Genomic DNA, 27,207 nt, shown 5'->3' on the forward strand with positions numbered 1-27,207 from the left:
CCATGCCCCCCGCCACTTATCTCTTTAATTTTCATGAGAATTTATGAAAAAATTGAGAACCTGAAGCACTTAAAAAAACTTTCAGTTCTATTAGGTAACATATAATACATCACTTTTAAAATCACTCTTCTTAATAATTTGAGATGAAGAGCTGGGTCTTTTTATCAGGACAGTGAGACATTGGTGCTTTCCAGCACTCTATGGAGGGAAAAAAACAGCACATATGGGCAATGTAATACTGTCATCTCACCTGAGTCAACTGTGTATTCTCTTCTCTCTTTCCTGATTTTAGAAGCAGCAAGCCAATGATTGGGAGAGGAAATATTACACAGATCACCTATTTCATCCTTTTGGGATTCTCTGATTTTCCCAGAATCCGAGCAGTGCTCTTTGTTGTATTCCTGCTGATCTACATTTTGACTCTGACTTGGAACCTGTGCCTCATCATCTTAATAAGGATGGACTCTCACCTCCACACACCCATGTACTTCTTCCTCAGTAATCTGTCCTTCATAGATATCTGCTATGTGACCTCTATAGCTCCCAAGATGCTCTCCAACTTTTTCCAAGAGCAGCAGACCATCACCTTTGTGGGTTGTGTTGTTCAGTACTTTGTCTTTTCAACCATGGGACTGAGTGAGTCTTGTCTCATGACAGCCATGGCTTATGACCGATATAGTGCCATTTGCAATCCACTTCTCTATTCAACCATCATGTCACCCACCCTGTGTATTCAGATGGTGCTGGGATCCTATTTGGCTGGACTCTCTGCTTCTACATCTCAGTTGTATGCCATGTTTCAGCTCCACTTTTGTGGGCCTAATGTCATCAAGCACTTCTTCTGTGACATGCCCCAACTGATAATCCTGTCCTGCACTGATACTTTCTTTGTGCAACTGTTGATTGCTATATTAACAATGTTCTTTGGGATAATAAATGCCCTCATTATCATGATATCCTATGGCTATATTGTTATGTCCATCATGAAGATCACTTCAGCTAAAGGCAGGTCCAAAGCGTTCAACACTTGTGCTTCTCATCTGACAGCTGTTTCCCTCTTCTATACTTCAACTGTCTATGTCTATTTGAGTTCCAGCTCTGGCGGTTCCTCCACTTTTGACAGATTTGCATCAGTATTCTACACTGTGGCCATTCCGATGTTGAATCCCTTGATTTACAGTCTGAGGAACAAGGAAATCAAAGATGCCTTGAAGAGGTTCCAAAAGAAGAGATGGTTCTGCTGAGGTTCTGTCCAGATTTGTCCTTTCAGAAACCTTAACCCCTAGTAACATGCACAGGAATGAAATCTAACAAAATTCATACTGCCTTTGGGTAAAGAAAGGTTAATTTGACACAGATAATATGCCAAATGGACTGACAGCTGACTTGATTCCACACAAGAACAATATCTTTAAGTCCCGGAGGTTCATACTTTCAAACTACACAAGGAGTGGCCTCATCATTTATTAGTAAACTGCATGTGGGGCACCTGGTTGGCTCAGTTGGTTAAGCATCTACCTTCTGCTCAGGTTAGAATCCCAGGGTTCTGTGATTGAGCCCTGCTAAGCAGGGAGCCTGCATCTCCCTTTCCCTCTATCCCTTGTTCTCCTTGTGTTCTCTCTCTCTCAAATAAATAAAATCTTAAAAATAATCTGCAAGTATTTGTAAAATGTTAAACTTTAAAAACGTGTACTTCTCTTTACTTTAGAGATTGACCCCTGTTCAATCTCAGACCTCTGACTGTAAAAGAGTGATACCTGACAGAGGCCCCCAGGAGTGTAGAGACCTTGTCTCCCAAAAATTTTGATGCAGCATAATCCAGACACGAGGGTGATTGAGGTTTCTTCTGTATATCAGACCTTAATGGGAACAAAAAGATATAGGTGATGTGCCTTTGAATAGAAACATAGCTATACAATTGCCCTGGTTGTGTCTCCTGGGAAGAACAGTCTGAGCTGGCTAATGTTTGTCTGAAGTCTCTTTTCTGCTTAAGCATCTAGTAAATTTAGTCACATCCCAGTTTTCACCAGCTGTAATCTAAGGAAGCAGGAGGTGATTTGAAGCATACAGAGGAATGGAATGAAGGATATGTTTTCTTCAGTACCATTTATTTTATGAGTCTAATGATGTGTTTCTTGCTTCTAGTATTCAGTGGGGATTTCTCTCTTTTTTTTCCACATCTTAATTTAATTTTATTTTTTTCAGTGTTCCAGGGTTCATTGTTTATGCACTGCACCCAGTGCTCCATGCAATATGTGCCCTCCTTAATACCCACTACCAGGTTCACCCATCACCTCTCCTACCTCCCTTCCAAAACTCTCAGTTTGTTTCTCAGAGTCCAGTCTCTGGTTCTGTCATACCCTCTGATTTTCCCCATTCACTTCTCCTTCCCATATCCTGGTATCCTCCATCTTATCAACATGGATGAGACTTGGAGGAGATTATGTTGTGTAGAATAAGTCAAGCAGAGAAAGTCAACTATCATATGGTTTCACTTACTTGTGGAGAATAAGGAATAACATGGAGGACATCAGTGGAGATTTCTGATAGAAGATGATGTTCAAAATCCATATCCCAGCCAAAAGCTTTTTCTGACATTGTGGGATTCAAATTTCTCTCTCAATGAGAGAAAATTTACCCTGACATAGCTGGTATTTCACATTCTCAAATCATTTCTAATATTTCAGACATCTGTTCATGTTTGGTGTGAGGAGACTTGTGTGAAAACTCATTGTAATAATGGTTACTGAGGGGTACCTGCATCACTCAGTTGGCTGTCTACTTTCAACTCAGGTCATGATCTCAGGGTCCTGGGATCAAGCCCCACATTAGACTCTGCTGAGTGTGGAATCTGATTCTCCTTCTCACTCCATCTGTGTTTTCTTTCTCTCAAAAATACATAAAAATATTTTAAAAATAATAGAGTTATCAAAGATTAAATATTGCCAACTAAGAACAAATATGGTAAGCTAGTATACTTCTTTATTGTCTTTGTTCAACATTTTATGTCATAGAGATCGATGGTTTTGTATGGGGTGATCTAATTTATGGAGTAGATAGTTAGACTTACACTAATGCTGATATTTTGTGGGAACCCTTAGGAGCCAGAGAGGAAGGAGATTGTGTGATAGGCAGGGTTTTAAATGCTGGCCAGTTTTTCTGTCTAAAGTAAAACACGATACATTTGGTCCTTGTGATCTGCTTGAAACGTGGAACAAGAAGTGTATCTTGGGGCGCCTGAGTGGCTCAGTGGGTTAAGCTGCTGCCTTCGGCTCAGGTCATGATCTCAGGGTCCTGGGATCGAGTCCCGCATCAGGTTCTCTGCTCAGCAGGGAGCTTGCTTCTCTCTCTCTCTCTCTCTCTCTCTCTCTCTCTCTGCCTGCCTCTCCTTCTACTTGTGATCACTCTTTGTCAAATAAATAAATAAAATCTTAAGAAAAAAAGAAGTGTATCAACACTGACTGTTGATAACCAGGTTCCTCAGACTTGAACCAACTGATATAAAACAGATGTCATTACAATTCACATATTATCCTTGGAGATTCACTAGGTTCCTAATGTGGTTTTGGGGGCAGCGTCTTAACTCTGGTAAATCACATAATTCTTCCATTTAGTTAAGGACTATAACTGAAGAGGTACTGGAAGCCTTGACAAATTTTTCACAAGTTTACAGTTGGACAGGATTAAGATAAGGAGAATCACTGAACCTCTGAGAGAGAATGTGAAGGCTTATCCCATGCCAAAGAAGTAGTGCAGTATTAATAAAGGATGCATGCCCTCCTTCCCCCATTGCAGGCACAGGTATGTTCTTTGAAGCATTGTTCTTTCAAAATGTGCAAGAACATTTGAGACATCTTTCTAAAAACCATAAGGGCTTCATTAGGAGAAGCACCTCTGTGAGGAATGTAACACAGTGTTATTGATTATGGTCATTATTCTATGCATTATATTTCCAGATTTCTTCATCTTTTAGTTGCAAGACTGTATCTTCAAAAAACATCTCTCCTGATTCCATACAAATTTTAGGATTATTTGCTCCAGCTCTTTGAAGAATACCGGTGGAATTTTTATCAGAATGGCATTAAAAGTATAGATTGCTCTAGGCAGTATAGACATTTTAACCATGTTTATTCTTCCAATCCAAGAGCATGGAATGGTCTTCCATCTTTTTGTGTCTTCTTCAATTTCTTTCATGAGTGTTCTGTAGTTCCTCGAGTATGGATCCTTTACCTCTTTGGTTAGGTTTATTCCCAGGTATCTTATGGTTCTTGGTGCTATAGTAAATGGAAACGATTCTCTAATTTCCTTTACTGGATTTTCATTGTTAGTGTATAAGAAAGCACTGAATTCTGTACATTGTTTTTGTATCCTGCCACGTTACTGAATTGCTTTATGAGTACTAGTAGTTTGGGGATGGAGTTTAAGGAAATGTTGAAAAACAAAATTAAAACTGGTGGCATCACATTACCTGAATTCAAGCTTTACTACAAAACTGGGATCACCAAGACAGAATGGTACTGGCATAAACAGACACATAGACCAGTGGAACAAAGTAGAGAGCCCAGATATGGACCCTCAACTCTATGGGCAAATAATCTTCAACAAAACAGGAAAAAATATACAGTGGGAAAAAAGAGAATCTCTTCAACAAATGGTGCTGGGAACACTGGACAGCTATATGTAGAAGAATGAAACTCAACCATTCTCTTACACCGTATGCAAAGATAAATTCGAAATGGATAAAAGACCTCAATGTGAGACAGGAATCCATCAGAATCCTAGAGGAGAATATAGGCAGTAACCTCTTCGATATCAGCCATAGCAACTTCTTTCAAGATATGTCTCGAAAGGCAAAGGAAACAAAAGCAAAAATAAACTTTTGGGACTTCATCAAAATCAAAAGCTTCTGCATAGCAAAGGAAACAGTCAAGAAAACAAAGAGGCAACCCACGGAATGGGAGAAGATTTTTGCAAATGACAGTACAGACAAGCTAAGCAGGGTCGGGCCTGGTTAGTACTTGGATGGGAGACAGTACAGACAAAAGGTTGATATCCAGGATCTATAAAGAACTCCTCAAACTCAACACACAAAAAACAGACAATCATATCAAAAAATGGGCAGAATATATGAAGACACTTCTCCAATGAAGACATCAGGGAGATTCAAATTAAAATTACATTGAGATACCACCTTACACCAGTTAGAATGGCCAAAATTAGCAAGACAGGAAACAACATGTGTTGGAAAGGATATGGAGAAAGGGGAACCCTCTTCCACTGTTGGTGGGAATGCAAGTTGGTGCAGCCTCTTTGGAGAACAGTGTGGAGATTCCTCAAGAAATTAAAATTAGAACTTCCCTATGACCCTGCCACTACTGGGTATTTACCCCAAAGATATAGATGTAGTGAAAAGAAGGGCCATCTGTACCCCCAATGTTTATAGCAGCAATGGCCATGGTCGCCAAACTGTGGAAAGAACCAAGATACCCTTCAAAGGACGAATCGATAAGGAAGATGTGGTCCATATACACTGTGGGGTTTTATGCCTCCATCAGAAAGGATGAATACCCAACTTTTGTAGCAACATGGCTGGGACTTGAAGAGATTATGCTGAGTGAAATAAGTCAAGCAGAGAGAGTCAATTATCATATGGTTTCACTTATTTGTGGAGCATAACAAATAACATGGAGGACAAGGGGAGATGGAGAGGAGAAGGGAGTTGAGGGAAATTAGAATAGGAGGTGAACCATGAGAGACTATGGACTCTGAAAAACCATCTGAGGGTTTTGAAGGGGTGGGGGGTGGGAGGTTGGGGGAACCAGGTGGTGGGTACTAGAGAGGGCACGGACTGCATGGAGCACTGGGTGTGGTGCAAAAACAATGAATATTGTTATGCAGAAAAGAAATAATTTTTTTGAAGGTAGAAAGAGGATGGCGGGGGAGTAGGAGGAGGCGCTTTTTCAGCCGGTACCCCAAAGTGAGCTGATTACCTACCAAAGAACTCCGATCACCCATGAAATCAGCCTGAGATCAGAATTATACACATCTGGATCTTTACAGGGACAGAAGACACCAGGGGGCAGGTAAAGCGGAATGGGAATGGCAGACTGATATCGGAAGATAAACAAAAGGGGGAGGGAGCCACCAGAGGCGACCGGTTGGGAAGTAATACCCCAATACGAGCGAGAGTGCCCTGCATCTGGGGACCAGCATTAACTTGGAGATGGGTTGAAAGCACTCCAAAAGAGCAAAGGATCGCAGGGGGAAATTGTGGACATCAGGGCGGCTAGGGACAGGGGCTTAAGTCCCCGGTCCCAGGACAGCCTCCCCAGCGTTGAGACAGAGAGAGTGTGGCGGAGAAACCAGCTCTTGGTCCCTAAGCCGCCAGCACACCCGAGAATGCGTGGGTTCTAGTTCCTGTGAGGGGATGGGAGCCACGCCAGTCGGCAGAACGCGCGAGCCCTACCACAAAGCTTGAGATACGCGCACACGTCGTCCCTCATGCTCCCCTGAGTTACAAAGGTCCGGCCGGTGCTCTTTGACCCGCACCATTGTTTCAAAGCCTAAGCCGTGCGCCCCAAACTCTCCCCTGACAGAGGGGCGCAAAAGCCCAGACTGGTGCTTACGGACCAGCGCCCCGTTCTCAGTGCCCGAGCCGCGCAGCCTCTGAAAGAGGTGCGCGCAAGCCGGGCACTCCCAGCCCCGGCCAGCAGCAAAATCTCAGTGTGCGATTGCTGCTTGGAACCTCTCTGGCGGTCGGGAGCTCCCAGACAGCTGCCACTGCCTTGGCTTTGGGTACAAGCAAAAGATCCTGCGCCCCCAGGGTCTGCAACTTGGAACCTGCTCTGCCAGTGGCCAAGGGGGAACTTATTTAGGCTCTGCACCCAGACTGAGGCTTCTCTCTGAGAGGGAGATCAGGGTGCGGTTTGTTTTCCTCTAAAACTACAAAAACCATCAAAGGCGGTCAAGGTGAGAGAAAAAAAAAGTGAACAAGCATAAAAACCGCCAGAGAACAAAAGCCTGAAAAAAAAAACAGTTTCCTCAGAGCCCACCCCCTTGAGGGGGGTGGGAGGACTTAACTCAGGAAACATCATTGACTGACAACCCACGTGACAGGCCCCACCCCCAGAAAACAAACCAAGAAAGAAAAAAAAAAAAAAAAGAGGGAAAATAAAAGGACTACAAGAGAAGAACCACTACTTCATAGGAAAACTTGTACTGTTCACTCGTTCCCACTACTCCGGTTCTTTTTTTTCTTTCTTTTTTTTTTTTTTTTTACACATAGGTAATTTTTTTAACCTATTTACCATCACAGCGAGTTCTACAGTACATCAAATTCCATAATACCTTTCTAACCTGAACTTTTTGATACATATATCTATGTTTTTCTTTTGCATTTTTATTTTTTGAATTCCTTTTTTTAAATTTTAGTTTAGTTTAGTCTAGTTTATTCCTTTTTATTTTTATCCTCTAATATTCATATAGAGTTAAACTTCAAAGTAATCCCCTTTCCCCAGTCAATACTACCCCTATAGGTAAACCAATTTTTAATCCCCTTTATCTTAGGAAAGTTGATCCTTTAACAAAGATATCAAGATACGTCCAGGAAGAATCAAAACAACCTTCCTTGCACACACTGAGAATTTATAAGAACTCTCCCATCTTCTTCCACCAGTGTTTCTGTGTTTTTTGTGTTTGTCCTAATAGCATATAAATTTTACACTTGTGGTTCTTTTTGATGAGGTTCTTTCTTTATTTGCATATATATTTTTTTCTCTTGTCATATACTTGTATCAGTCTTTTTATCTCTTTTTGTTTGTCTACTTCATAAATCTTAACTTGGGGCCCATCTGGGCTGAACCTTCTTTTTCATCTTCCCTTTCTTTCCTGTCTCTCTCTCTCTTTTTTTCTTTTCTTTTTTTTTTTCTTTTTTCTTTTTCTTTTCTTTTGTCTCTCATTTGGGTGGGGAATCCTGATTGCTCAGAAGTGTTCCAGGGTACACCTTGACTGCACCACAGTTGATACATCCAGCTACATCTGTTCAGTCATCTCCCACCAAAATGACTAGGAGGAGGAATGCCCAACAGAAGAAAAATACAGAGGATGGACCTTCTGCAACAGAGCTAATGGCTTTCAACATAGACAATATGTCGGAAAGAGAATTCAGGCTAACAATTATCCAGGCAATAGCTAGGTTGGAGAAAGCCATGGATGACCAAACAGAATTGATTAGGGCTGAACTGAAAGCAACCAGACAGGATGTTCACAATGTTAGGGTGGAGCTTAAAGCTACCAGGGAGGAGGTTCACAATGCTCTCAATGAGTTCCAATCTAATCTAAACTCTCTCAAAGGTAGGGTAACTGAGACAGAAGATAGAATTAGTGATCTGGAAGACAAACAGATAGAGAGAAAGGATCAGGAGGAAGCCTGGAACAAACAGCTTAGAAACCATGAAAACAGAATCAGGGAAATAAATGATGCCATGAAACACTCCAACGTCAGAATTATTGGAATCCCTGAAGGGGAGGAGAAAGAAAGAAGTCTAGAAGATATAGTGGAACAAGTCCTTCATGAAAATTTTCCCAATCTCGCGAATGGAACCTGCGTTCATGTACTAGAGGCTGAAACGTCTCCACCCAAGATTATACATTCCAAAAAAACATCACGACACCTGATAGTCAAATTGAGGAATTATAATTGTAGGTATAATCTCTTGAAAGCCGCCAGGGCAAAGAGGCTCCTTACTTACAGAGGGAAGCCCATCAGAATAATGTCAGACCTGTCCACAGAGACCTGGAAAGCCAGAAGAGGCTGGCAAGATATATTCAGAGCACTAAATGAGAAGAACATGCAGCCAAGAATACTTTATCCAGCAAGACTGACATTCAAAATGGATGGAGAGATAAAGAGTTTTCAAGACCAGCAAGGCTTAAAAGACTATGCAACCACCAAGCCAACACTGCAGGAAGTATTAAGGGGCATTCTATAAAAGAGGAAAAATCCCAAGAATAGCATTGAACAGAAATATAGAGAGAGTCTACAGAAAGAAAGACTTCAAAGGTAACTCGATGTCAATAAAAACGTATCTATCAATAATCACTCTCAATGTGAATAGCCTAAATGCATCCATAAAACGGCACAGGGTTGCAAATTGGATAAAACGACAGGACCCATCCATATGTTGTCTACAAGAGACCCATTTTGAACCTAAAGATACACGCAGACTGAAAGTGAAGGGATGGAGAAGCATCTTTCATGCCAATGGGCCTCAAAAGAAGGCTGGGGTAGCGATTCTCATATCAGATAAATTAGACTTCAAACTAAAGACTGTAGTCAGAGATACAGAAGGACACTACATAATCCTTAAAGGGACCATCCACCAAGATGATCTAACAATTGTAAATATCAATGCCACCAATATGGGAGCAGCCAATTACTTAAGAAAACTGTTAATCAAGATAAAGAGTCATATTGATATGAATACACTAATCATAGGAGATCTTATCACGCCTCTCTCAGAATTAGACAGATCATCGAAGCAGAAAATCAATAAAGAAACAAGAGCATTGAATGACACGTTGGACCAGATGGACCTCATAGATATATACAGAACATTCCACCCTAAAACAACAGAATACTCATTCTTCTCAAGTGCGCACGGAACCTTCTCAAGAACAGACCACATACTGGGTCACAAATCAGGATTCAACTGATACCAAAAGACCGAGATTATTCCCTGCATATTCTCAGATCACAATGCTTTGATACTGGAGCTCAATCACAAGGAAAAGTTCAGAAAAAACTCAAACACCTGGAAGCTAAAGACCACCTTGCTTAAGAATGCTTGGATCAACCAGGAGATCAAAGAAGAACTAAAACAATTCATGGAAACCAATGAGAATGAAGACACTTCGGTCCAAAACCTATGGGATACAGCAAAGGCGGTCCTAAGGGAAAAATACATAGCCATCCAAGCCTCCCTCAAAAAAATTGAAAAATCCAGAACACAACAGCTGTCTCTACACCTTCAACAACTGGAGAATCAACAACAAATCAAACCAACTCCACACGTAAGAAGGGAAGTCATCAAGATTAGAGCTGAGATCAATGAGGTAGAAACCAAAGATAAAGTAGAACGTATCAGTGAAACGAGAAGCTGGTTTTTTGAAAGAATCAATAAGATCGATAAACCATTGGCCACACTAATTCAAAAGAAAAGAGAGAAAGCCCAAATTCATAAAATTATGAATGAAAAGGGAGAGATCACAACTAACACCAAGGAAGTAGAAACAATCATCAGAAGTTAATATCAACAGTTATATGCCAATAAGCTTAGCAACCTAGATGAAATGGATGCATTCCTGGAAAAGTATAAACTACCAAAACAGAACCAGGAAGAAATGGACAACCTGAATAGACCAATATCTAATAACGAGATTGAAGCAGTGATCAAAAATCTCCCAAAAATCAAGAGGCCAGGACCTGACGGATTCCCTGGGGAATTCTACCAAACCTTCAAAGAAGAAATAACACCTATTCTCCTGAAGCTGTTTCAAAATATTGAAGCAGAGGGAAAACTTCCAGACTCTTTCTATGAAGCCAGCATTACCCTGATCCCCAAACGAGGCAAAGACCCTACCAAAAAGGAGAATTTTAGACCAATATCACTGATGAATATGGATGCTAATATTCTCAACAAGATCCTAGCAAACAGGATCCAACAGCACATTAAAAAGATTATCCACCATGATCAGGTGGGATTCATACCTGGGCTACAAGGATGGTTCAACATTCGCAAATCAATCAATGTGATACAACAAATTAATATGAGAAGAGAAAAGAACCACATGGTCCTTTCATTTGATGCAGAAAAGCATTTGACAAAATCCAGCATCTGTTCCTGATTAAAATGCTTCAAAGTATAGGGATAGAGGGAACATTCCTGAACCTCATCAAATCTATCTATGAAAGACCCACAGCAAATATAATCCTCAATGGGAAAAAGCTTGCAGCCTTCCCGTTGAGATCAGGAACAAGATAAGGATGCCCACTTTCACCACTCTTGTTCAACATAATAAAAGTAGTCCTAGCAACAGCAATCAGACAACAAAGAGAAATAAAAGGTATCCAAATTGGTAATGAAGAAGTCAATCTCTCTCTCTCTTTGCAGATGACATGATTCTTTATATGGAAAACCCAAGAGATTCCACCCCCAAACTACTAGAACTGAAACAGCAATTCAGCAACGTGGCAGGATACAAAGTCAATGTACAGAAATCAGTGGCTTTCTTATACACTAACAATGAAAATACAGAAAGGCAAATTAGAGAATCGATTCCATTTACTATAGCACCAAGAACCATAAGATACCTGGGAATAAACCGAACCAGAGGTAAAGGAACTGTACTCGAGGAACTACAGAACACTCATGAAAGAAATTGAAGAAGACACAAAAAGATGGAAGAACATTCCATGCTCTTGGATCGGAAAAATAAACATTGTTAAAATGTCTACACTGCCTAGAGCAATATATACTTTTAATGCCATTTCAATCAAAATTCCACTGGTATTCTTCAAAGAGCTGGAGCAAATAATCCAAAAATTTGTATGGAATCAGAAGAGACCCCGAATCGCTAAGGAAATGTTGAAAAGCAAAAATAAAGCTGGGGGCATCACATTACCTGATTTCAAGCTTTATTACAAAGCTGTGATCACCAAGACAGCATGGTACTGGCATAAAAACAGACACATAGTCCAGTGGAACAGAGTAGAGAGCCCATATATGGACCCTCAACTCTATGGTTAATTAATCTTCGACAAAACAGGAAAAAATATACAGTGGAAAAAAGACAATCTCTTCAATAAATGGTGCTGGGAACACTGGACAGCTATATGTAGAAGAATGAAATTCGACCATTCTCTTACATCGTACACAAAGATTAACTCAAAATGGATAAAAGACCTCAATGTGAGACAGGAATCCATCAGAATCCTAGAGAAGAACATAGGCAGTAATCTCTTCGATATCAGCCACAGCAACTTCTTTCAAGATATGTCTCCAAAGGCAAAGGAAACAAAAGTGAAAATAAACTTTTGGGACTTCATCAAAATCAAAAGCTTCTGCATAGCAAAGGAAACAGTCAAAGAAACAAAGAGGCAACCCACGGAATGGGAGAAGATTTTTGCAAATGACAGTACAGACAGAAGGTTGATATCCAAGATCTATAAAGAACTCCTCAAATTCAACACACACAAAACAGACAATCATATCAAAAACTGGGCAGAAGATATGAACAGACACTTCTCCAATCAAGACATACAAATGGCTATCAGACACATGAAAAAATGTTCATCATCATTAGCCCTCAGGGAGATTCAAATTAAAACCACATTGAGATATCACCTTACACCAGTTAGAATGGCCAAAATTAACAAAACAGGAAACAACATGTGTTGGAGAGGATGTGGAGAAAGGGGAACCCTCTTCCACTGTTGGTGGGAATGCAAGTTGGTGCAGCCTCTTTGGAGAACAGTGTGGAGATTCCTCAAGAAATTAAAAATAGAGCTTCCCTATGACCCTGCCATTGCACTCCTGGGTATTTACCCCAAGGATACAGATGTCGTGAAAATAAGAGCCATCTGTACCCCAATGTTTAGAGCAGCAATGGCCATGGTCGCCAAACTATGGAAAGAACCAAGATGCCCTTCAATGGACAAATGGATAAGGAAGATGTGGTCCATATACACTATGGAATATTATGCCTCCATCAGAAAGGATGAATACCCAACTTTTGTACCCACATGGACAGGACTGGAAGAGATTATGCTGAGTGAAATAAGTCAAGCAGAGGGAGTCAATTATCATATGGTTTCACTTATTTGTGGAGCATAACAAATAACAAGGAGGACATAGGGAGATGGAGAGAAGGGAGATGAGGGAAATTGGAAGGGGAGATGAACCATGAGAAACTACGGACTCTGAAAAATAATCTGCGTGCTTTTAAGGGGCGGGGGGTAGGAGGTTGGAGGAACCAGGTGGTGGGTTATGAGGGCACGTATGGCATGGGGCACTGGGTGTGGTGCATAAACAATGAATTCTGTTACACTGAAAAGAAATTAATAAAACAAAATTTTAAGAAAGGTATTGTTAAGATAAACTCATTTTAAAAAGTTAAAAGAGGAAAGAGTAAGAGTTTAAAAAAATAGAATAAGAAAAGAATAAAATTAAAAAAATTAACTTTACAAGATTAAAGAATCGTGGGGAGAAAAGCATGAATTCCATGTTTGCTTTCCCCTCCTCTGGATTTCCGCTGTTCTCCTTGATCAGTGAGCTTGGTCTTGTCTGGATTTCTTGCTGATCTGGGGGAGGGGCCTGTTGTAGTGATTCTCAGGTGTCTTCATCTGAGGTGGAATTACTCTGCCCTTGCCAGGGACCTGATAAGTAATCTGCTCAGGTTCGCTCTCAGGAGCTTTTGTTCCCTGAATGCTTTCTGTAGAGCTCTAGGAGACGGGAATGAAAGGGCAGCTTCCCAATCTCTGGCTGGAGGAACTGAGAGCTTGGGGCCCCATCATCAGTGTGCCCTGAGAGAAAAGCACTCAATCACTCCCATCTCCCTTATCTCCAGCCACGCTCCAAGCTCATCCACCCTATGACCCAGCATCTCTTTCTCTGGCACACAGCCCCACCTGGAGTCTCCAAACCCAGCAGATACCTGTCGCTCTTCCAGGGGGGTCTCCCCAGATCTGCACTTTGGTGACCCTGCTCAAAGAGCAATGGCCTGACTGTGCCATGGATCACAGTTTAAGGTAACCCCAAGTTGAAGCTCATTCCTCAGCTCTGGCTCTGTAGCTGGCTCTAATACCTGTGAGCTCTGTGACACTCAGACACCCCTGATCCTTCTGTGACCCCATGGTACCTAAGAACACGCTGTCCCCATGTGTGTTCCACACCTGCTTACCGTCCTGAGTGATGTCCCTCAGTGGAGCAGACTTTTAAAAGTTCTGACTTTGTGCTCCATTACTCCACCACTTGTGGGGAGCCATCCCCTACCCCCATGGTCTATCTTCCCATTGCTATGGATTCACTTCTCCACATGTCCTACGTTTCAGAAAGTGGTCAATTTTCTCTTTCTAAAATTGCTGCTCTTCTTCTCTTTGATCTTCTTTTGGATTTGTAGGTGTTCGGAATGGTTTGATAAATTATCTAGCTGAACTCCTGCTACCTGATGCCATCTCAGCCTGTTACTCCTTCACCATCTTGACCTTCCCAGCCAAAGCAATCTTAAGAACAAAAGTGAAGGCATCACACTCCTGATTTCAAAGTATACTATAAACCCATACTAAACAAAAGAGCATGGGTCTGACATAAAAAGGCACATAGACCAAAAGAACACAATAGTGTCCAGAAATAAACTCCCACCTATACGTCAACTAATATTTAACAAGGGAACCACCAATACTCATTGGGGAAAGAATACTGTCTTTAAGAAATGGCTTTGGAAAAACTGGATAGCCATAGGCACAATAATGAAGTTGCATCACTGTCTTTCATCACTCACAAAAATTAAGCCTGGATGGATTAAAGACAAGAACATAGACCTGAAACCATAAAACTCCTATAAGATAAGATAGGGAAGAAGCTCCTTGACTTTGGTCTTGTAAATGTTATTTTTTTATCTCACACCAAAAGCACAAGCAACAAAAGCAAAAAGCAACATGTGGAACTATATAAAACTTAAAAGCTTTCACACAGCAAAAGAAAAAATCAACAATATCAGGCAACTGACAGAATGGGAGGAAATACCTGAAAACCATAGCTTGAAAAATATTTGTCAACCATGTATCACATAAAGGGTTAATATCTAATATATATAAAGACCTCCTACAACTCAAAAGCAAAACAATATGATTAAAAAATGGGTAGAGGAAATTAATAGATATTTTCCCTAGAAGACACCCAAATGGCCAACAGGGACATGAAAAGGTACCTACATCACTAATCATCAGGGAAATTCAAATCAAAAGCACAATGAGATATCAACTCACACCTATTAGAATAGCCATCATCAAGAAAAAGATAACAAGTCATGGTGAGGATGTGGAATAAAGAAAATACTTTCTCTTACTATATCTAAAAAAGAAAGAGAATATTTCTACACTGTTAGTGGAAATGTAAAATGGTTCATTATAAAAAATAGTATGGATGTTCCTCAAAAAATTTGAGAACTACCATATGATCCACCAACCCCACTTCTGGATATACATTCAACAGAAACAAAAACAGATACCAAAAAGATAATCTGCACTCCCATGTTTATTGCAGCATTATTCATAATAGACAAGATATGGGAATGATAAAGAAGACATGGTGTTTATACACAATACAGTAGACTATTATTCAACTAGGACAGTGAAGGAAATCCTCACATTTGAGGCATCATGGATGCATACTTAGGGCATTATACCAAGTGAGATGAGCCAGACAGAGAAAGACAAATACTGTAGGAGATCACTAATATACAGAATCAAAAAGCCAAACTCCTAGTAACAGGGAGTACAATGGTGGTCAGCAGGGCCTGGAGTTCAAGGGAACTGGAGAGGGTTTTTTGACAAGGTACAACTTTGCAACTAAAAGATGAAGAAATCTGACAATCTAATGCATAGCTTAATGACCATAACCAATAACACTGTGTTACATTCCTCACAGAGGTTCTTCTCCTACTGAAGCCCTCATGGTTCCTTAGAAAGACATCTCATACATTATTAAACATTTTGAAAGAACAATGTTTCAAAGAACATATCTGTGCCTGCATGGGGAGGAGGGGGAGGAGGGCACACATCCTTTATTCATACTGCACTACTTCTTTGGCATGGATGGGCCTTCACATTCTCTCCCAGACGTTCAATGATTCTCATTCTCTCAATCTTATCCATCTACAGACTTGTGAAAAATTTGGCAAAGCTTCTAATACCTCTTCAGTTGTAGCCCTTAATTAAATGAAATAATTACTTGACTTATTAGAATAGAGACCCTACCCCAAAAGACACGTTTAGAACCCAATGAATCTCTAAGGGTAATATGTAATTGTAATGACATCTGCTTTATATCATTTGGTTCAAGTCTGAGCCTCCTGTATATCAGTGGTGAGTGTTCGTACACTTATTGTTCCACTTTTCAAACAGATCACAAAGACCAAAAGTATTATGTTCTGCTTTAGATAGAGAAAACTGGGCAAAGTTAAAAACTCTGGCTATCACACTATCTATACCCACTCAGGTTCTTGAGGCTTCCTAGTAAATATCAGCATTAGAGTAAGTCTAACCATCTACTCCATAAATTAGATCACCCCCAAACAAAATCATAAAACTCTAAGACATAAAATGTTGAACACAGACAATAAAAAAGTATACCAACTCTCCATATTTCTTCTTAGTCTACAATATTTAATATTCAGTAACTCTTTTTTTATTATTATTATTTTCATTTATTTCTTGAGAGACATAGAAAGCACAGAGGGAGAATGAGAGGGAGACCAAATCCCTACTGAGTGGAGAGCCCAATGTGTAGCTTGATCCCAGAGCTGAGATCATGACCTGAGGCTGAAGCTTAACCACCTGAGCCACCCAGGCACCCCTCAGTAACTATTACTACAATGAGCTTTCACACAGGTTTCCTCACACCAAACATGAAAGATGCTTGAAATATTAGAAATTGTTTCATAGTCTGAAACACTGGCTATTTCAGACAGGGTAAATTTTGCTGACTTAATGAGAGAGAGAGGTTTGAATTCCACAATGTCAGAAAAAGCTATTGGCTGTGATATGGATGTTGAACATCATCTTCCATCAGAACTCCCCACTGAACACTAGAAGGAAGAAACAAAGTTATTAGACTCATGAAGTAAATGGTACTGAAGGACACAGCCTTCAATCCATTCCTCTTTATGATTCCAATCACCTCCTGTTTCCTTATTACAGCTGGTAAAGACTGGGAAGTGGGCAGAAAACCCTGATGCGGGGCTCAATCCCAACACCCTGGGATTATAACCTGAGCAGAAGGCAGATGCTTAACTGACTGAGACACCCAGGTAACCCACTTGCAGAATATTAATAAATGATGAGGCCACTCCTCATACAGGTTGAAAGTAAGAATCTCCAGAACTTAAAGGTATTGTGCTTGTGAGGAATTAAGTCAGCTGTCAGTCCATTTGGCATATTATCTGTGTCAAATTAAACTGTCTTTATCCAAAGGCAGTAAGAACTTTGTTAGAGTACATTCCTGTGCATATTACTGGGGATTAAGTTTTCTGAGAGGACAAATCTGAGCAGGGCCTCAGCAGGACCATCTCTTCTTTTGGAACCTCTTCAAGGCATCTTTGATTTCCTTGTTTCTCAGACTGTAAATCAAGGGGTTCAACATCGGAATAACCACAGTGTAGAATACTGATGCAAATCTGTCAAAACTGGAGGAACCACCAGAGCTGGAACTCAAATAGACAGAGATACTTGAAGTATAGAAGAGGGAAACTGCAGTCAAATGAGAAGCACAGGTGTTGAAAGCTTTGGACCTGCCTTTAGCTGAAGTGATCTTCATGATGGACATAACAATATAGCCATAGGATATCATGATAATGAGGGCATTTATAATCCCAAAGATCATTGATAATATAGCAATCAACAGTTGCACAAAGAAAGTGTCAGTGCAAGACAGGATTATTAGTTGGGGCATGTCACAGAAGAAGTGCTTGATGACATTAGGCCCACAAAAGTGGAGCTGAAATATGGTACACAACTGGGATATAGAAGCAGAGAGTCCAGCCAAATAGGATCCCAGCACCATCCGAATACAGAGGGTGGGTGACATGATGGATGAATAGAGAAGTGGATTGCAAATGGCACTATATCGGTCATAAGCCATGGCTGTCATGAGACAAGACTCACTCAGTCCCATGGTTGAAAAGGCAAAGTACTGAACAACACAACCCACAAAGGTGATGGTCTGCTGCTCTTGGAAAAAGTTGGAGAGCATCTTGGGAGCTATAGAGGTCACATAGCAGATATCTATGAAGGACAGATTACTGAGGAAGAAGTACATGGGTGTGTGGAGGTGAGAGTCCATCCTTATTAAGATGATGAGGCACAGGTTCCAAGTCAGAGTCAAAATGTAGATCAGCAGGAATACAACAAAGAGCACTGCTAGGATTCTGGGAAAATCAGAGAATCCCAAAAGGATGAAATAGGTGATCTGTGTAATATTTCCTCTCCCAATCATTGGCTTGCTGCTTCTAAAATCAGAAAAGAGAGAAGAGAATACACAGCTGACTCAGGTGAGATGACAGTATCACAATTCCCATATGTGCTGTTTTTTCCCTCCATGGAGTGCTGGGAAAGAATCAGTGTCTAGGTGTCCTGATGAAAAGACCCAGCTCTTCATCTCAAATTATTATGAAGAGTGATTTTTAAAATGCTTCAAAATAATGATGTATTATATGTTGCCTAATAGAATTGAAATTAAAAATTAAAAAAGTGCTTTAGGTTCTCAATTATTTCATAAAGTCTCATGAAATTTAAAGAGATATGTTTGAATTTGAGAGCTAAAATAATATAAATGAAGTGATTATTACAGAGATCATTCATTAAAAGATTATTAAAACCTCTGATAATTCATTATATAACCACTCATTCACGAGAACATAAGTGGAATCACTCTAGATTAAAACTGAGATAGTCTTCAGGCCCACATGGCCATCTAGATAATATTTTGAAACTTCCTCTTTTATCCTTAAGAAAAGTTATTTATCCTCTTTGTAATAATTTCACAAACTTTTATATGAATGCAGGTAATGTGTCATCTTCTAACTGACCTGCGAAAGTATACCATAACTTATGACTCTGATAGTATTTTCTTGAGGCACAGTATATGTGCCCAATAAATTTATGGAACTAGTCTTCTTAGGGAAGTCTTTGTACTAAATATACCAAAGGGAAGGCAGTACAGCTCACTATTGACTCTAATATTTTTTCAATTTGGGGGTACTTTAATACTGAAGAAACAGCATGAGAACATTAAAGGTTCAGACTTTGGAGTTTTGTCTGATACCCCCTCGCTTTATGAGCTTCTCCCAGTAGCTTAAAGACTGATTTACTCAAAATGAAGTAATAACATTAAGAGCCCCTGAACTATAAGATTACTAGGACAGTTAGAAGAAAATTCATGGAGATGCTTAGCACACAATCCTTTTTTTATTATTATTTTATTTTTTTTCAGCGTAATAGTATTCATTATTTTTGCACCACACCCAGTGCTCCATGCAATCCGTGCCCTTTCCAACACCCACAACCTGGTTCCCCCAACCTCCCAACCCCCGCCACTTCAAAACCCTCAGATTGTTTTTCAGAGTCCATAGTCTCTCATGGTTCATTTCCCCTTCCAATTTCCTTCAACCCCATTCTCCTCTCCATCTCCCCTTGTCCTCCATGCTATTTGTTATGCTCCCCAAATAAGTGAAACCATATGATAATTGACTCTCTCTGCTTGACTTATTTCACTCAGCATAATCTCTTCCAGTCCCATCCATGTTGATACAAAAGTTGGGTATTCATCCTTTGTGATGGAGGCATAATACTCCATAGTGTTTATGGACCACATCTTCCATATCCATTCGTCCATTGAAGGGCACAGTTCCACAGTTTGGCGACCATGGCCATTGCTGCTATAAACATTGGGGTACAGATGGCCCTTCTTTTCACTACATCTGTATCTTTGGGGTAAATACCCAGTAGTGCAATGGCAGGGTCATAGGGAAGCTCTATTTTTAATTTCTTGAGGAATTTCCACACTGTTCTCCAAAATGGCTGCACCAACTTGCATTCCCACCAACAGTGTAAGAGGGTTCCCCTTTCTCCACATCCCCTCCAACACATGTTGTTTCCTGTCTTGCTAATTTTGGCCATTCTAACTGGTGTAAGGTGATATCTCAATGTAATTTTAATTTGAATCTCCCTGATAGCTAGTGATGATGAACATTTTTTCATGTGTCTGATAGCCATTTGTATGTCTTCATTAACCTAACCAAAGAGGTAAAGGAACTGTACTCAAGGAACTACAGAACATTCATGAAAGAAATTGAAGACACAAAAAGATGGAAGAACATTCCATGCTCTTGGATTGGAAGAATAAACATTGTGAAAATGTCTATACTGCCTAGAGCAATCTATATTTTTAATGCCATTCTGATTAAAATTCCACTGGTATTTTTCAAAGAGCTGGATCAAATAATCCTAAAATTTCTATAGAATCAGAAGAGACACCTAATCGCTAAGTAAATGTTGAAAAACAAAAATATAACTGGGGGCATCATGTTACCTGATTTTAAGCTTTACTACAAAGCTGTGCTCACCAAGACAGCATGGTACTGGCATAAAAACAGACACATAGACTAGTGAACAGAGTAGAGAGCCCAGATATGGACCATCAACTTTATGGTCAATTAATCTTCGACAAAACAGGAAAAAATACACAATGGAAAAAAGACAGTCTCTTCAATAAATGGTGCTGGGAAAACTGGACAGCTATATGTAGAAGAATGAAACTCGAACATTCTCTTACACCATACACAAAGATAAACCTGAAATGGTTAAAAGATCTCAATGTGAGACAGGAATCCATCAGAATCCTAGAGGAGAATATAGGCAGTAACCTCTTCAATATCAGCCACAGCAACTTCTTTCAAGATATGTCTCCAAAGGCAAAGGAAACAAAAGCAAAGATGAACTTTTGGGACTTTATCAAGACCAACAGCTTCTGCACAGCAAAGGAAAAAGTCAAGAAAACAGAGGCAACCCACGGAATGGGAAAAGATATTTGCAAATGACAGTACAGACAAAAGGTTGATATCCTGGATCTATAAAGAACTCCAGAAACTCAACACACACAAAACAATCATATAAAAAAATGGGCAGAAGTTATGACCAGCACACAATCCTGTACACAGTAATTGTTCAATAGGTGTTGGCTATTGTTATCATGAATTGCTTACAGATGACCATGAGTGACAGCTGTACCCATGGTTAGGAACAGAAACAGTGCTATAGTTGTATGGGTTAATCTGAGGAATTTCCTGAGACATCATTGACATTGTAGACAGTGAGGAATCATTATCTCTAGGCAGATGTAGATTCAGACCTCATGTAGATGCAAATCAAACCACCCAAGGCCATGAAGACACAAAGCACATAAAAAATTTTCTATTTAGTTTGCTTAAGCTTGAGTACACTTGGTTAACTGACAACCAGCATCAGACTATGATGCACCTGATGCAGAGGAAAAGTAAATAGTTTTAATTACCAAGTACCACACAGCTGTATGTCATACGTTTTAATGTTACAGTCATCATGTTAGAGCTCATTAACAGATTCATAGTAGATTGCAACTATGACCTATGCTCCATAACTGCCTGTCCTTCCTTCAGATGAAAGAGTAAATCAATGGGAACAGCTAAAAAATATTTGACAAAAATCAGTAATTAAAAAGACATGAACTCTCGAATTTTAAAAAGTGTTATGAACCAAGAGAGGCTGCGGACTCTGAGAAACACACTGAGTGTTTTAGAGGGGAAGAGGGTTGAGGGGTGAGTAAATCTAGTGGTGGGTATTAAGGAGGGCATGAACTGCATGGAGCACTGGGTGTTGTACATAAACAATGAATTTGGAACACTGCATCAAAAACAAATGATATAATTTATGGTGACTAACATAACACAATAAGAAAAGGAAAGAGAATTACATGTGCATTCACATAATAAAAAACCTTAAAAGTAAAAAAATTTTAAAAAGAAAGAAATTAAAAAGTAGTATAAACACTGATCATTTACTCTTCTTTTTTTTCTTTTTTTTTTAATTTCTTTTTAGCAAAACAGTATTCATTGTTTTTGCACCACACCCAGTGCTCCATGCAATCCATGCCTTCTCTAGTACCCACCACCTGGTTCCCCCAACCTCCCACCAACCGCCTCTTCAAAACCCTCAGATTGTTTTTCAGAATCCATAGTCTTTCATGGTTTACCTCCCCTTCCAGTTTCTCCCAACTCTTTTCTCCTCTCCATACTCTTCTTTTTTTTTTATTTAATTTTATTTTTTTCAGTGTTCCAGGATTCATTGTTGATAATTCACTATTCTTACAAAAACAGTCATGTGTAAAAAGACCTTATAGACATTTTAGAAAAATTTAAAGATCAGTAAGAATTTAAATATAATAAAATCAGCATTTTAAGTTGATAAAGGATAAATTCTTCATATGCATTTATATAATCTTGGTATGTGGAAAAATATCTGAAATCTAACACCAAAAACAGAAACTATAAGAGAAAAATAAAACAATTTAAAACTTGGTTATATAACAAAAATCCACCTAAGTAAAATACTTTTGAAATACAATTGATAGGAGAAAAATAGTCACAAGGCATAAAAAATACAATGTAGTAATGCCTTTAATATAAAAGGCATAAATCAGGGAAGGGGGCACTCATATTTACTACTGATGAGGATACAAAATGATTCTACTATCCCAAAGGAAATTTCTAATTTTTTTTGCTTTACAAAATATCTCTGTCTCTTAGTATCTTTCTTTCTCTTTCTCTTACACACACACACACACACACACACATAAAAACAGAGGAAAAATTGAAAATGCCTGAAGTAATGAATAGTATGAATAGTAATGAATAGTATTGAATGGTATGATTCTGGTTTCCTTCTTTAAGTCTCTCCGTGTCTGATGAATTTTCAACAACCCCTGTATTTATAGGAACAAAAGCTATTATTGGGAGGGAGACAAACCATAAGTGACTCTTAATCTCACAAAACAAACTGAGGGTTGCTAGGGGGAGGGGTTTTGGGAGAAGGGGGTGGGATTATAGACATTGGGGAGGGTATGTGCTTTGGTGAGTGCTGTGAAGTGTGTAAACCTGGTGATTCACAGACCTGTACCCCTGGGGATAAAAATATATGTTTATAAAAAATAAAAAATTATATCAAAAAAAATATATATATATATGTTTATAAAAAATAAAAAATTTAAAAAAAGAGAGATATAAATCCTTAAAAGTAAGCACAGAGTAAGACAGAAAGGGAGAAGGGAAGGGGAAATGAAAAGGAGAGAGAATTACAGAGAAAACAGACTTTCAGAATTTCCTGGCTGTTACCTACTGGCTGTGTCACCCTTAGCAAGTTATTAACCCTCTGTGCCTCAGTTGCCTCATCTATAAATGACACTAATAGTACTTACTACCTCAGAGGGTTGCTGCAAGGACTGATTGAATAAAAGACTTAACAGTAAGGGCTCAATAAATGTTAGCAACTATCATCTCCATTATCATTCTTCTCTCTGAAAGAAAAATAAAGCAAACTAACACCGAAATATCAAGGAGCTCTTCACATAAATTATTTTCTAAATTAGATGTTCTCTAAGTCAAGACTCAAGAATATCATTAGTTAATCACTGTATTTATTTCTGTCTGGTGTTACTCTGTTATCTCCCAGTCAGCTGGAGTGTAAACTGCTGATGCCGCTTTTCATGAGCCACCACCACCAGGAACTCTGAGCTGATGAAGCTCCATACAGCACATGGTCTAGTGGACATGTTTCACTATTATCAATAAGCACCTTGTACCCGAGTATTTGTGTTACTGAACAAATACATGGTGAACAAATGATGCTTTCACCCACCTTTGGAAGCAAAACTAAAATTATCTTCTTCATTTCAATTATACTTTTATGAACTTGGAAATCCTTCTGTTGACCCCTAAAGTGTGGCCAATATTACTTCTCCACATTTTATCCAAGGTGAGTTGGAGTCAATGAAAGTATTTTGAAAACATAAACTCTCATGCACAACATCCCCCAATACACCAACATAATCAATCAGTTCGGTGAAAAAAGTCAGGCTTCTGATCAATCGCTTGCAGTAAAGCTCTTCCTTTTCTTATCACATTCTGCTGACAGAGGCAGCCAGAGGTGAAGGTATTTCATGTGACTCATCATTTCCAAAAAGATAGGAATTGTAGATTGTTCTACTAATTCATGACAAAATGTATCTTCTTAAACTTTGGTAAGTTATAGGAAAGAAGGAAAATTCACTTTTTGGTTAAGTTTTTGCATGTATCAACCATTTCGCAAGACAAGTTAAAGAAATGGTGACTGATGTAAATATTAATTGGAGATTTTACTATGTGCATCTAGGTAAACAAAACCTTTCCAATTCTGACTACTGAGAATGTGGGCAGTTCACAAGATTGTGCAGAATACAAAATTGGGTAAAGAAAGCGAAGATGTTGCAATGAAGTAAAACAATATAAGTAACAGAAAAAGTTACAAGAGACAGACCAACAATGCCTTGAAGTGAGGCTTCTCTGATGTTACCCACACCAGTGCCACCAGACCTGCAGGGACTCTGAAGATGACCACAGAAAGCTATTGGAAGTATTTCATGTGATAAGGATAAGGAATTGTGGATTGTCTTTTGCTACTCAGAAATTATCAATCAAAGATATATATTAACATATGAATCAAATTAATCTTACTATAACAATACATTCCTTAAACAAAAGAAAATTCAAAGAGTCCTTGGGATGGAAAAGTTGGAAAATTGAGACAAGAATATGGGATCTTTGGGAATTCCCCTGAACATCAGTAAATGTTATTTTTAATTCAGTGATCAGTTATTGACTTCTAAAATTTGTTAGCCTTCATAAATATTATCTCATTAGATTCTAAATAATTGATATTATCTCCCATTTTACAAATGAAAATAAAAATAAATGGAAGATAACAGAGTTCAAGGTCACATCCTTAAGAAATCACAGAACTGGATCTCCGCATTCATCCCTCACCCCAGAATTATCTCTGAAATTTTTGATTAGAGATTAATCTTTTCAGTGAAGGTCAGAGAACCTGGATAAGGAGAAAGAGAACCAAATAAGAACCTGCAGTGGAGGGGGTGGAAGTGAAGAGAGGTGAAGGGCCTCCACACAGGTCCTACTGGAAGAATCACATGGCTGTTAAGATAGCACAGAATTCACTGTTCTCACCAAAGCTTGCCCTCTCACCTTGATCCAGATTCCACAAGAAGACAGAGCTCTTGCCAAAGGCTGAAATTGTTTATTTCTTTTCCAAGGAATTTTCCAGGTGGATTCTATTGCTTTCCAAGATGGGACCCTTGGGCCACAAAATAGGCTGTCCACTCAGAGTTAAGAGAGATGACAACAACTGGAGATTCTCTTAAATGTGTTATTGTTAAGGGCAGAGATAATAGGAGAAAAGACAATTAGAGGAAGAAAACCCTCTAGGTACTTGTTCTCTGGAGTCATGGCTGTCATGGAGATTTTGTCCCTGCTAATTTCATGTTCCATTTTGCCATTCCCTTGCTGGATCCATTCCCCACTTCACTCCTAGTCCAATCATTTTCCCTTTTTTGGTATGTCTTCTTTAACTTTATCAGTGTATTGTAGTTTCAATAGTACAGGTTTTTTAATTCCTTGATTAAATTTCTTCTAAAATATTTTTATTTTTTTAATGTCATCGTGTTGTGGCCAGCATGACAAATCGACCAGGAATGTGAGAGTAAGAGGATGGTGAAAAGAAATTAAGGGACAAAGAGATGGGGGCAAGAGGAGCACTGAGGAGGATATCCAACAGTGCCAATTTTATTCCACATCTTACAATCATTTATAAGGCAGACCACAATAGAAGGAGTAATACATCAGTATCTAGTCAGATGACCTCATTAACTACAAGCAAACCTCGTGATGCCAGGTAGTCACGGCTAATGCCATTAGCAAGACAGTCAACCACAGAGTGGGTTATGGGAGGTACAGGAACAACAAGGACCAACTAAGAATTCATGACCCTGACCACATTGTTCCCTTCTGTAAGGAGAGCATGTGGAAAGTCACATAGGCAAGTGCACGACACATAGCACAGACCCTTCCTCAGTGTTACTCAACTTTCCTGTCCTTAACCCCTTATCAAGGCATCCAGACTTTAAAGGAGACACAAGTCAGGGCCTGGTTTGATCCACGACTCCAACCATGCCATAGCCTCCAACATCATCGTGATGGTAAAATATATTTTACTTATTTTTCAGGTGTTGCATTCTTAGTATGTAAAAATACAACTTGTTTCCATATGTTGATTTTTATATATTGCAACTGTACTGACTTTGTTAATTACTTCTAACAGATTTTTTAGTTGTTTATTACTTTCTAGATATAAGGATATATCATTTACTGGAAAAATAATTTTCCTTTTCCCTTTTTGATTTTGATGCCTTTTATTTCTTTATCTTGGCTAATTGCTCTAGCTAGGACTTCCAGTACTATGTTGAGTAAGAGTAGTGAGCATGGGCAGTCTTATCTTGCTCTTGATCTTAGAGGAAAATATGTTAACTTTTCATTGTTTAATGTAATGTTCCATGTGGGTTTCTCACTTATGGCCTTTATTATGTTGAAGTCCATTCCTTCTATATCCAATTTGTTGACAATTTCAATTAAGAAAGGATATTAGACTTTTCAAATCCTTTTTCTGCATCTATTGAGATGATATTATTTTTATCATTTATTATATTAATGTGGTGCATCACATTTATGATTTTGTGTATGTCGAACTATCCTTGAATCCAAGGATAATATTCACTTAATCATGGTGTATGGTCTTTTAACATGTTGTTGATTTAGGCTTGCTGATATTTTATTGTGAATTTTTGTATCTGTGTTGATCAGGGATATTGGTCTATAATTTTCAGGTAGTATCATTATCTCTCTTTGGTGTCATGGTAATGCTGGCATCATAAAATGAGGTTTAGGGCCAAGGCTAGAGATAGTCTTTTTTTCTTAGTCTAGCTAAATATTGTTACTTGGTTTTCCCTTTTTTAAAAACACAGCTTTTAGTTTTGTTGATTTTTTCTATTACTTCTTTGACTTTACTCCATTTATTTCCACTCTGGTCTTTATTTCCTTTCTTCTGCTAACTTTGGCTATGTCTTTACTTCTTTTCCTAGTTCCATAAGGTAATAAGTTAGGTTGTTTATTTGAAATCTTTATGTTTTCTTTTCTTTTCTTAAACAAAGATTTTATTTTATTTATTTGACAGAGAGTACAAGCAGGGGGGAGAAGCAGGGAGAGAGAGAAGCAGGATCCCCGCTGAGCAAGGAT

General features: G+C 39.0%; 2 protein-coding genes across 2 annotated transcripts; one reads left to right on the forward strand and one right to left on the reverse strand.

Moving 5' to 3' along the window:
- Positions 1-305: 305 nt before the first annotated feature.
- Positions 306-1,244, forward strand: LOC309872887 (olfactory receptor 5AN1-like; the record flags this gene model as incomplete). The annotated part of the gene is made up of 1 exon (XM_082747854.1): positions 306-1,244. The coding sequence occupies one exon, from the start codon at positions 306-308 to the stop codon at positions 1,242-1,244; it is 939 nt and encodes a 312-aa protein (XP_082603980.1).
- A 16,089-nt stretch (positions 1,245-17,333) lies between these two features.
- LOC309872884 (olfactory receptor 5AN1-like) lies at positions 17,334-25,121 on the reverse strand (the record flags this gene model as incomplete). Its single annotated transcript, XM_082747851.1, has 2 exons — positions 25,105-25,121; positions 17,334-18,285 (listed from the first exon to the last, which is right to left on the reverse strand). Exon 2 carries the CDS (start codon positions 18,270-18,272, stop codon positions 17,334-17,336), a length of 939 nt encoding a protein of 312 aa, XP_082603977.1. The 5' UTR covers positions 18,273-18,285; positions 25,105-25,121.
- Positions 25,122-27,207: the final 2,086 nt, after the last annotated feature.

This window comes from Mustela nivalis (assembly GCF_964662115.1).
Source record: "Mustela nivalis genome assembly, chromosome: 9".
NCBI classification, from domain to species: domain Eukaryota; kingdom Metazoa; phylum Chordata; class Mammalia; order Carnivora; family Mustelidae; genus Mustela; species Mustela nivalis.